Source organism: Lissotriton helveticus, chromosome 1_1, assembly GCF_964261635.1.
Source record: "Lissotriton helveticus chromosome 1_1, aLisHel1.1, whole genome shotgun sequence".
Lineage (NCBI taxonomy): Eukaryota > Metazoa > Chordata > Amphibia > Caudata > Salamandridae > Lissotriton > Lissotriton helveticus.
Window position 1 is genome coordinate 1,081,927,804 of NC_136057.1, and position 12,474 is coordinate 1,081,940,277.

The 12,474-nt window shown below is 44.5% G+C and overlaps 1 protein-coding gene across 5 annotated transcripts in view; it reads right to left on the bottom strand.

The window, feature by feature from the left end:
- CFAP54 (cilia and flagella associated protein 54) overlaps positions 1-12,474 on the bottom strand; it is a 2,603,731-nt gene that overhangs the window by 1,364,209 nt on the left and 1,227,048 nt on the right. For all 5 annotated transcript variants that reach the window (XR_013608312.1, XR_013608313.1, XM_078677994.1 and 2 more), the window contains exon 36: positions 2,045-2,229. Coding sequence is in view for 3 of the 5 variants with exons in the window: in XM_078677994.1 (XP_078534120.1) it covers positions 2,045-2,229 (185 nt within the window). In the remaining 2 variants the exon portion in view is untranslated. The remainder of the gene's footprint in view (positions 1-2,044; positions 2,230-12,474) is intronic.

The following is a 12,474-nucleotide window of genomic DNA, read 5'->3' on the forward strand; positions in this document are numbered from 1 at the left end:
CAGACAGGGCTGGAAGGTACCCTTTACAAGTGCCCAGTGCAGAGCCCTGCTGGGGATGGATCAAAATAAAAAGCCAATACAGCTCCAGGTCATTGTGGATGAGAATGGGACTGGAAACACCAGTGCGTGCCGGGGGCATCGGGAGTCTTTGTGTCGGGCGGCAACATGGAAGGTCACAACTGTACGACGGGCTTTGGTCCACATATATTGTGGGTTCCATGGGGGCCATTGGAGCCAAGCCCGGGGTATCCGGCAGGAAACTGATGCAGCCCCCTCTGAGCCTTGGGGCCCAAAACCACACCAGTAGGATCAGGCTGCCCAGATATGAGCCACACGGTGCTATAAAATTCTTTGAGCTGGGCAGGGGTCACTCTGGCACCCAGGAAGGCGAGGAAGCTCAGAATCGAACCAAGGCGCAGGTTCAGAGGAATGAGACCTAGAATGCTGAGACTCCTTCATCACGTTGGCCAACGGATTGGGAGAAGTTGAAGCATGCTTCCACTTCTTATGTTTTTTTGTGCTTCTTACTTGACCGACTCAATAGCTTCAAGTGGGAGGACAAAGACTTAGGACTCCCGGAGCGGTGCCCAAACATTCCTCTTGACTGGGACCGTGAACAAGAACTCTGAGGAGAACAACGTAGTGTCAAGTGCTGGGCCACTGGCAGATTTAGGGACTGCTCCCTCAAAGCTTTTGGAGCCATGGTCTGACAGTTGGAGCACGAATTCGAGTTGTGGTCACCCTCCAGGCACCAGAGACATACCAGCTGTGGGTCAGTCAGTGACTTGGAGCGGTCGCAGGTGCCGCATGCTTTGAACGAAGAAGTCTTCTTGGACATGAGGAAAAACCTACACACAAAAAAGGGGTCAACAAATGTTTAAAAAAGCCTGTCAAAAAGTGACTCTCTTCACGGATCTGTGCTAGCTGGCACTGAAAGAATAGAAATGACGTCTGCGCGTCCAGGGGGTGCCTATGTAGGTGACGCAGCTGTCACAATGGCACAGACAACACCGACAACGTCACGTGGAGCCGAACGATGCCACCTAGTGACGTGCAGGGGTATTGCTCAAGAAAAATCTTCCGGATCTAGTCTCACACCTGGGAAATTCACAGGTAAGGAATATCTGGCTAGATGTCTCTATCAGATAGAAGTCTGTCTGACAGAGGGACATGCTTGAGGCTTTCAGGTGATCCATCAACTTAGAGTGCCTTCGGTCTCTGAAAGAAATTTCGGGAGGAAACCACAAACAGAGATGACTCCTAAGAGCAAACAAGATAGTGTGGTGCTTAGGGAAAAGATCCACTACCCGCCCTTTCAGTTTGAGGAAAGGAGCCAAAGAATTGGAGCTGGTAGTTGTACTGAGGGCTGGGTACCTTGTCAAGGCAGGAAGAAATACACCAGCAATTTCATCATTTAAATCCTGGCGAACAGGATGCCAGCTGAGGGTTTACAATGAGTCAGGGTCCATAACAATAAAGCCAGCATTTTGACTGCCTCTGAGTAGCAGGGGAACTGAGACCTTGTTGGGGCAAGGGAATCTCTAACCTATAGTGGTGTTCATACTCCACCAAACTCTAAATGATACCTCTGAGTATTTAGTAATCTGCAAAGTGCTCCAGTATCCTTCCATGTTGGCACAGACATCCCATGAGTCTGTGTGTAATGCACTAGAAACATAAGAGCATCATCCAGTGCAAACCTCAACATTTCCTCCATTCTTAAGTTTTTCAGAAAAAAAAGAGATTTTTCTACCCAATTATTATATGGTAATTCCTATATTGGTAGAAAAAGAGGCGAAGCAATAACTTTTAAAATGTATCCTCCCTGCATAGGATCACCGATATTCCTTATTGCACAAAATGAGAAAATGTTGCATTGATTTTTGAAAATATAGGTTCTTTGGATAAAAAGGCAAGTATCAGATACATATTTGTATTAAACTGCATTATAGTTAAAATAACATGAATTTCTTCTTTCATTTTTAGATTAATGTTTTCTCAAAAGCTAATGGTGCTTTTGTTAATAAAGAAACAAGTATGTTACCACAGCTCTTTTCAGGTGAAGAAACATTTTGAAGAAATGATCTAAAAGAACACCCCTTAAGGCATTTTGTTTCTCCTGTTCTTTAATGGAGCGAGAAGTAGACGCTGCAGTTTCATTTGTCCTCTGTGTTCGTGGAGTATCCATTTCACTCATTTTAGCGCTCTTCTCAGAAAAGTCGTCAGAATCTGCAACAGAGAAAAAGGTCAGTGTTTATAAAAAGTAGCTCTACAAAATAAATATCAGAATAATATACAGAGTGCCCTAGATACCGAAAAAAAGGCACTTAACAGAAAGAAAGAAGTAACGGACCTGTAACTACAGCTCCCCTGCATTTGTATCTTTCAGACATCTACATGAATGAATTATTCCCAATTAACAGGCTAAGAATGCTCCCTTAGCTTATACTTGTAATAAGAACTGAGGAAATGGGCATCGGCTCAGGAACTGTGTTTCTTTAGTAGTGGTTTCACCTCACTTAAAAATATCCAACCTCTGACTAATGAAGTGAATTAACCTAGCACTCTCACTCGCCCTTGAGGCCCCAATAGCTCAGTCTGTCAAAGCACATGAGTGAAAGATAAAAGGATAGTAAGCCTCTGACTGGGAAAAAAGGGCAAGCCTCTTGTGAATCTATTTAACACGCCGACGGCGACGAACTGCAGATACAGGTAAGTAACTTGTTCCTTCTCAAGCACTGGATCTTTCATAGATTTAGATACGTGTATTAGAATAGTCAGCAATTCATAATATACAAGAAAGCAGGTAGCAGGCTCACCGTACTGAAAGCACACATTGTATTGAAAAACGCTAGGCAGAAGTTCTGTTCACCTTTACGCATCTGCTGTTGCATCAGCATCCAAGTAGCAGTGCCTGGTGTATGTTTGCTTGTTCTTCCAGGTTGCAGCGTGCACTTCTGGAAACATTTTATAATGGGTCTCTTGCACCGGCAGCTTGCCTTGACTCATTTACAACGTCAGATGTGGAGTTGTGATAAAGTCATTGGAGTCATAAAGTCTCGAGATCGGCATCCCAACAGCAGTTCTGCTCTATTTTAGCTACGACTTCTAAGACATTTTGAGAGAACTAATTTGGTACCTTTAAATATATATATATATATATATATATATATATATATATATATATATATATATTTATATATACATGTTTATATGTTACAAGGATTTTATGTCCACTAGAGTGGAAGGTTGGGTGGGCAGGAAGGTAAAGTATCCACATTTGCATCATGTCAACACATGTGCAAAGTGGAAAAGTTTGAATTACATGTACCTGCCTTGACCGAAACATATACTGTCATGTATGTGCTGCAGTTTTCTTCTGATGGATACTTTTACCTGCAGATTACTCACCTTTAAATAGATTCCAAAATAATAAAGTTGATGGTGCACAGTTTATTTTGTAATTAGGGCGTAACGAAGCCCCTGAGGGAGTGAAACGCATAGCCTAATAAAATCTTGCAGACTTTGGAATATGGTGTGCAAGTCTTTTCCGTAGTCCTTGATGTTGGGGATACCGGTTTCTTTTGAATATTATATATATATATATATATATATACACACATATATACATACACAAAATCAGTCTGCTCATGTTACACCAAAATTTCCAAAATCAACTTTTTTTGGCGCTGAAAACAACATGACACATCCAATTCAGTTTTCTGAAACAGGTTACTTATAACCTTAAGTTCATTACACCAAGTGCAGCAGCAGTGTGAGGTGGCCATATTTATTCACTGAAAAAGAGATGGCCGCCGGACGGATAGGAGCTCCCGAGGCAGGAGATCACTCCAGTAGACCGCTAACTGAGCCCCCATCACTTGAACGTCCCAGATGAGCTTACCTCCGGTTGCTTCGTCGCTACAAATCTCGAACGGAGGTGTGCCGACCTCCAGCTCGAGGGTCGGTCCGCACCAAGCCAGACTACCCTTACCCCCGACTCCAATGCGAAGCTCATCCTCAAGGATTGACCCCCGCAAACTCACATCGAAGAGACATGCCGTTAATCACCGACCCAGAATCATCAGGAGGGACCAGTGTGCCTTGCCAGCTGAGCTGACTCATAAAAGGCTCTTCGGGCTATCTGCCCTGCACTGTGGTGAGTTCGCCAGCGCTTTTTCACCCCCGCCCCATCGTGCCCGTTGAATCGTGAGGAAATCCCAATGCCGGCTGCTGTACTGGATTGAGCGCATCTGATACACAGCGCTAGATCCACCCACACCTCTCACCTTGACCACAGCAACTGGCCCGCAGAGTTGGGGAGAGCTCCCGGTGCTGTGGCGTTCCGGAATCTGCCTGCATCCTGTAGCTCTGGGAGTCCCAGCGCCGGATGAACGTAATCGAGCGTGTCTGCTGTGCGGCCCCAAACAAACCTACTCCTCTCAGGACAGCGCCTGGCCCGCGGAGTTGGAGAGAACTCCTGGTGTCTTGCCGCGCTCAGCTCCGCCTGTGCTTTGTCGCTCAGGGGACCAAAGCCAAAATCTCTGGTGACTCCTGCCTCATATGCCAGGTGTGGATGTGAATGAGCAATACAGATAATGCAGCGCAGAACATGCAGGTCATTCACTGCACATCTCATAGCTGTGTAGTTATTAGTAGGACTACCCTGCACTAAATATAAAGTCTTCTGAAGACACCCACAAAAGCGGCAGCCATCTTGTAACAGCTCCCAACAGAGTTGCAGCTATCAACCCCAGAAGACACACCGACTTCCAAAGATCCACACCCAACAACACCCACGGACAGTTCTCCTGCAGACACTGCCAATGATCCTTCACCATCTACCTGACCACCGAAGCCTCTTGGGATGCCCGCTTCTTCGGAGCCCTGACATGCATCTCCCTCAACGTACGCTCCCTACAGAGACACGCCATAGAGATCTGGGACCTGATTGACACCCTCTTGCCCGACGTCGCCTTCTTTACGGAAATTTGGGCCAACACCACCTCCGGCCCGACATCACCACCACAATTCCGACGGATACAAGATCCAGAGAAAGGCCCACCCCCACCGCCCAGGAGGAGGGCTCGCCATCGCACACAAGACCTCTCTCCGACTCTCCAACTCCAGCACAAGCGACCCCCACTCCAACACAGAACACCTCCACTTCCAGATTCAGACCAACCCCAGGACCACGCTACGAGGCACCCTTGCCTTCAGATCCCTGGACCTTGCACCCAGTCCGCTTCCATCATTGCCAATCTCGTCACACTCCACGCCATCACTTCCATGGACTTCATCCTACTCAGAGACTTGACCTCGACAACCACAGCGACCACAACTCCATCACCCTCCTTAACAACCTCTTCAACCTCAGACTGTAGCAGCTCATCACCACCCCCACTCACAGAGCTGGGCACACCCTCGTCCCCATCTTTGCAGGAGGGACAAACAACCACTTGACCCACACCTTGCAGCCCCTCTGGATGGACCACCGCTACTTACACTTCACCTTCAACACCACCTTCAGACCCAAACCTGCCCCTCGCCCTCCACGAATGAACTGGAGCAAGATCACAAAGGAGCACCTAAACACCACCCTCCTCCTAGACCCACTGCGTGCAGAGACCAACGCCAACTCTGCAACAAAAGAACTTCACTGCTGGATCTCCAGTTGCACCGACAAGCTCGCACCCCTCCGCCACCCCGTCAAACAACGGCCCCTGAAAGCCGCCTGGTTCACCACCGAACTCCAAGGAGCCAGATGTTCCTGCAGATGCCTCGAGAAAACCTGGCAAAACCAGAAAACAATGGAAGACCTGAACAGATACAGGAGCACCCTGAAGGAATACCACAAGCACATAAGAGACAGCAAGCAGACTTTCATCAGAAACCCATCAAAGTGGCAGCCATCTAATAATGGCTCCCAACACTAAACAGAAAGACTGAAGACACCCACAAAGAGGCAGCCATCTTGTAACGGCCCCCAACACTAAACAGAAAATCTATCGAAGACACCCACAAAGTGACATCCATCATGTAACGGCACCCAACAAAGTGGTGGCCATCTTGTAACGGATCCCAACCTCCTGCTAAACTGCTGTTCCCGTCACAGAACAAAGAATTTCATGTAATGGCTGGACCACAAATGATCCCCGAGGGAAACAGCGCATATTCCATTCTATACCCCCAATCTATCTATAACTGCTTCCAAAACCTTCAAACGCAACCCTCTCAGAAGAAACCAAGAAACACTGCTCCTTGACACCTCCTTCAACTCTAAGAAAGGTGTAATAATCAATGACCTCATATATTTCACAACTAAAATAACCCAATGGCAAACTGCCTTCTCCAAGCTACTAACCGTCCATGGCAAGAAAAGTATCCCCTACAGAACCCGGGTCACGACGACACCCGCACAAAACCTCAGAGCCACCTTGAATATAAATTCCTACAAAAATGGCATGGTTCTTATTCAAGTAGCTAATAAGGACCTGGATCTATTCAACAAATACTTTCGCACACTAAAAGCCCACACCAACACCCTACCCAGTGTCCTAAAGGACCTAACTACTCCCTCTATACCTCCATCTCCTGAATCCCAGCAACCTTCACCCTTAGCTAGAAACTTCGAAAGTAGCACAAACAACTAACGACCCTCAGAACTCATATCACTGACACCCATAACTAGAACCATCAGCAGAAGCAACATTATCGCCTCTCCCTTAATTTCCATTCCCTGTCCCTCCATAGCTCCACATTCTGCCACCACCCCTACCCCCATAACCCTCTCCCCCCTCCACAACCCTCTACCACCCGCCGGAGAAATGATCCATGACAAGGCCACTCCAGCAAATCGTAAAAAAGCCCCCAGCCTGCGCATACCCCTCTCATGCCCGACTACCACTCCCCCAACCTCTCAAACTGACCACACTGCCATCACAGCCATTGAACCCTCCAACAATATCATTCCCAGCTCTCTCTGCTCGCCGATTCTGCCTCCCTCCCTCTCACCAACCTGAACTAAACTCACTCAAAACCCATACTAACCTCACTTTCTGGAACCTACAAAACATTATCCTAGAAATAAGAAACATTTTACTAATCGCCACTTACGTACTCGTAAACTCCCCAACTATTTAACGGAAATGAGAATCCAAACTTTACTACTCCTCTATGAAACCCCTACTTTTCCCAACATAAATAAGAAAGAATTCCCTATTCCCCCTGTCCCCATCATCCAAACAGAACATCCCAACCGAATCACAGAACGATAAACCTGAATAACCTTCAAACAATATCCCCTACCTACAAAAATCATGAGCCTTCTTTAGAGAATGCCTCAAACCAGATCTCCTGCCTCCTACTAAACAGCCGCTCAACCCCAAAACACGCCTCGGACATAGCCGACCTCATCCTCAACCTGAAAATGGACATAACCATCCTCACGGAAACTTGGCTCACTGACTCATCCTGACCATGCCTTGACCTTCTCGTCCCCCCAAATTACAACATCATAATACTAGACAGACCCCACAAAAAGGGCAGGAGCATTGCTTGCATACATCGATCCAACATCACCATCTCACAGTCCTGTGAATACATAGGGATTTACGTAAAATCCTCAGATAACCTCTCCCACAAGCTACACATGCTCTACCATCCCCCAGGTAAGAATGCAGAATTCACGGACCAACTTATGGAAATCATTACAATGAACTCTCCCCATCCTTCCAATGACATATTCCTTGGCGACTTCAATCTCCATTGGGAAAACGCCCTAGAGAAGCAGGTCAATGCTCTCAAACTCTTTCTAGTAGACCATTCCCTGATCCAAGCCATCTCAAAGCCCACTCACTCCAAAGGAGCTACACTTGACTGGATTATCTCTAAAGAAAAAATGATTGAACCTATCTCGATCACCCCTTGTGATTGGTCAGACCATAATATATCACCTTCCAAATTCCCTCCGCTAGAAAGAAAACTTACTCACAGCAAGTCAAGCCTAAACACTGGATAAGAGACACGAAAAACCTCAACTGGAACGACCTTGTCTCCCACTGTGACAAAGTTCTTACTCTTCCCAATAATATGTCAGACGTAATGACCTCACTGCTCCCTACAACTCCACAATGACCAATATCTTGGACCATGTAGTCCCACCAAAACTCAAAAGAATACTGCACGCTTGGAGTACCACAAGGCTCAACCCTATTCAACCTTTATGTCAAACCACTAACCGAGCTACTGCAGCAAACAAATATCTCTTACCATATGTACGCAGACGACAATCAACTTCACATCAAGGTCTCTTCCATTGAAGAGATAAAGATGATGAATCAAGCTCTAGAAAAGACCGTTCACTGGCTAACGACCAACTTCCTCAAGCTAAACTCACAAAAAACAGAATTTCTTTTAATTTACCCCCCTAAAAACTCTCTGGAGATAAAGGGCTAGACCAAGATGATCACTGCTCTGAATTGCACACTGACTCTGGTGGACTCCACCAAATCGCTTTGAATTGCACTGGAGAAGAACCTCAACATGAAAACGCACATCAACCTGTTGGCTAAAAATGCCTGCTTTCAACTCAGTTATCTCCAAAAATGAAACCATTCATCAAGAACCATGACCTTAAAACTGCAGTAAAGGCCTTAGTCATCTCGAGGTTGGAGTACAGATGTACTACCCTCTCAGGGCTTCCCAAAATCTTGACAGCCCCTTTAAAAGCCTGTCTCAATGCAGCAGCAAGACTCCTAACAGGATCTAGGAAATTCAACCATATATTGCCACACCTGAAGGCGCTCAACTGGCTACCCTATGAAGCTAGAATCTACCTAAAGATGGATTGCATCACCCATAAAGCTCTACACCACTATACCCCCCAGTGCCTATCCCAAAAACTTACCTTGTCAGGAGGAAACAGACACTCTAGGAGAACCGACAATCTACTCCTGAAACTCTCTTGTTTCAGCAAGAAAAAAACATCTGACAGAGCATTCACTGGAGCGGCGCCAAGAATATGGAACCCGCTACCTCAGTGCATTAGAAAAATCTCTTCTACAACACTATTTAAAAGGGAAGCAAAATCATTCCTGGTGAGCAAATTCCTTCCTTATTCGGCAAGGCACTGAATCAGTCCACGACTTCAAACTTATTCCTCATTCCCCTTAATGACTCCTTCACCCCTATGACTTAGATTACTCAAATTTGTTCCCACTGCTCCATTCTTGTTGCTGCTACATGCTGAACTTTGTAATATATATCTGCTACATGCTGAACCTTGTTATATATATATATATATATATATATATATATATATATATATATATATATATATATATATATAAGAAAGATCTATATAGATAAGAAATATCTGGTCAACTTACAAGAGACGTATTACAAAAAATTGGAGCACTGGCAAGGAAGGGGACTGTTAACATGGGATGAGGAAAGATACCTGCATAAGGATAACCCAGTAACCCCCACATTCTATTTGCTACCAAAAGTACACAAAAGCCTGACTAGACCACCAGGGAGACCAATAGTCTCGTCCATAAACAGTCTCTTTGAACACACTAGCATCTACATCGACTACTTTCTTTTTCCTTATGTACAAGAACTAACATCGTACACAAGAGACACCACCGATTTCATACATAAAATTTCAAAGTTGGAAGTGGATGATCAGTGCTGGTTGGTATGCCTTGATGTCGAATCCTTATACACTAGTATAAGACACAGTGACGGCATCAAGGCATGCAATTTTTCCTGAAGCAATGCAGGATGGAATACTGGGAACATACATGTATGTTACTTGAAATGATTCAACTGTGTCTGAATGAAAACATTTTTTTGTTTGACAAAGTCTATTATAGACAGCAACAGGGGACTTCCATGGGCACCTGCTTCGCCCCCAGCTATGCCAACTTGTTGGTTGGCTGGTGGGAGAAGCAGGTGCTCTGGAACGACCTTACAGAGAAGTGGGCACTAAATGTGAGAAGGTGGACGCGATACATTGACGATGTCTTTTTTGTGTGGAGGGGGTTGGAAAAAGACTTGAATCTCTTCATTGACTGTCTAAACATTAATGATGTTAATCTTAAATTTACAAGACACTACAGCCAACACACAGTAGACTTTCTAGACGTCAGAATTACCAAGGTACAAAACCACTTAACCACGACCCTATTCAGGAAAGAGACGTCAGGAAACTCTATTCTTCACTCTTCGAGTGCACATCCCCCGAGTTTTAGATGGGGAATTCCATTCAGTGAGTTCCTGAGGGCAAAACGGAACTGCTCCAATGAGGTTCAGTTCCAACAAACAAAGGAAGACATGAAAGGGAGATTTTTAGCCCGAGGATACTCCAATAAATCTTTAAAAGAGGCTGAAGATAGAGTGAGCAAAGTATCCAGAGAGGAGGCATTGACAACCACTAAAAACAAGATCTCTAAGACAAAAACACCTGAGATCAGATTTATAACAAAATACTGTGGCCAGTCCCATCAAATAAGACAAATTCTAAAAAATAGATGGGATATCTTAAGACAGGATCCTATCTTGAGAAACTCAATTGGAACTACCCCAGGCATCTCTTACAAACGGGGACAATCTTTGAAAGACTGTCTAGTACAGTGCCACTTAGCACTGAAAGAAACAGACTGGTTGCAAGAAGGCAAAGGCTTTCGCAAATGTGGCAACTGTAAGGCCTGTAGGGATAGTGTGAACTGCAATGAAATCTTTCTCCCTAAAACCAAGAGAAAATGGGAAATCAAACCCCGTATAACATGTTCCACTGATTAGGTGGTATACCTTATACGATGCCCATGTGACCTATGGTACATAGGGTCAACAACTGCACCAGTGAAAAAAAGAATATTAGAACACTGGCGCACTATTACCAATAAAGACCTCTCATACAGTCCCGCAAGGCACTTCAACCAGTTCCATCAGGGCAAAACATCAACAGCTAAGTATGTGGGAATTGCCACAGTTAAAAGTAACATCAGGGGTGGAGATAGGTTAGCTGCATTACGCAAACTGGAGTCAAGATTGATCTTATTGGCAGGAACTCGCTTCCCGGGTGGTATGAACATGGATGAAGAACTACATTCCCATTTAGAGGGAAATTAAATGGCACCCTGTTGGACAAAATGATTGGAGGACAATAGACTGACTACCCATCAGATATGTTTTTTAAACATATTTGTTTTTAATTTCCTATCCCGTATACCCTCACACTCTCACGAAACATACACCAGCTAATCAGTGTAGGGCTGTCAACTACATACTTTCATGATAAGATCAAGAGTTATATCTCATATGTAAATAGTATTGTAAAAAGTGTAAATTTTACAACATGCCAAAACCTTGTTTTCTCCCGTTTTCACAGCTGGAATATGAAGTGATTTCAAAAGACTGGTTATGGACCTTCAATTTTGAAAAATATGAACTGTATATTTAATACCGGCGTGTATTATGAGGGAGAAAGTATAGAAGGGTACTATACCGACACTTTGCATGATTTGCTTTGTTAAGAGGTTTTGGTTTATTGGGAAACATGAACTCTTTGGTACTAAACCTTAATCTGATGTTACAGATAGCCCACTGTATTGAAACAGAATGAAAATCAAAAACACGAGCTGGTTTATTTTTGAACCTTATCACATGAGTTTTTATAAGAATCAATTACTATAATTGATGGTATTACTTTCCTCACGTTTTACTCTTTAGAGAAATGAGGTGGATTAATTGCGCCTTGGGAAAATCTTTTTTGTTTGTGCCATGGAGTAATAAAGCACAAATTGAGAAAAAAACGTGAATACACCTTTAAAAGGTGGTGTGTGAGGAACGCGGGTCATGTGACCAAGAACAACCAGGGTTGTTCGAAACGCGTTATCCTCGTCTGTTTGCTGTGCCGAAATAAATAATCGAAGAAAGGATTACGGGCTCGTCTGGATTCTTTTTCATTAGAATTCTGCTGTTTCATATATATATATATATATTTTTGGAAGCAAGATCCTCCCGAAACACGTAGGGTGGGAGAAAACCTACAGAAAATAAAGCACTAAAACCATCTTGAAAGTGGTGCGCGGCGTCTTCTTCATTGAGGATCTTGCTTCCAAAAATACAGCGAGGTTGTCCCATTCCTCGCCGCCAGCGCAAGCTATTGATTGCTCCCCCCGTCTGGGACATTTGCTTGTATGATATATATATATATATAGAGTGCCTTTTAACCACGATGAAGTCACTTATCATTTTGGACCCTTTTAAACATGATGGCTAGTTTGCAACACCCACTGTGGGTTAATACAGGCATTAATTATACTACAAATCCCAGACTGCATGACGCTACTAAGCGAATCATGATTACTTAAAGACACGTGAATGGGACTGTGAGAAAAGCCGGAAACGATCGCAATCAGCCACCACACCCAGAAGAAAGGGCAGACAGCTCTGAAACGCGTCGGT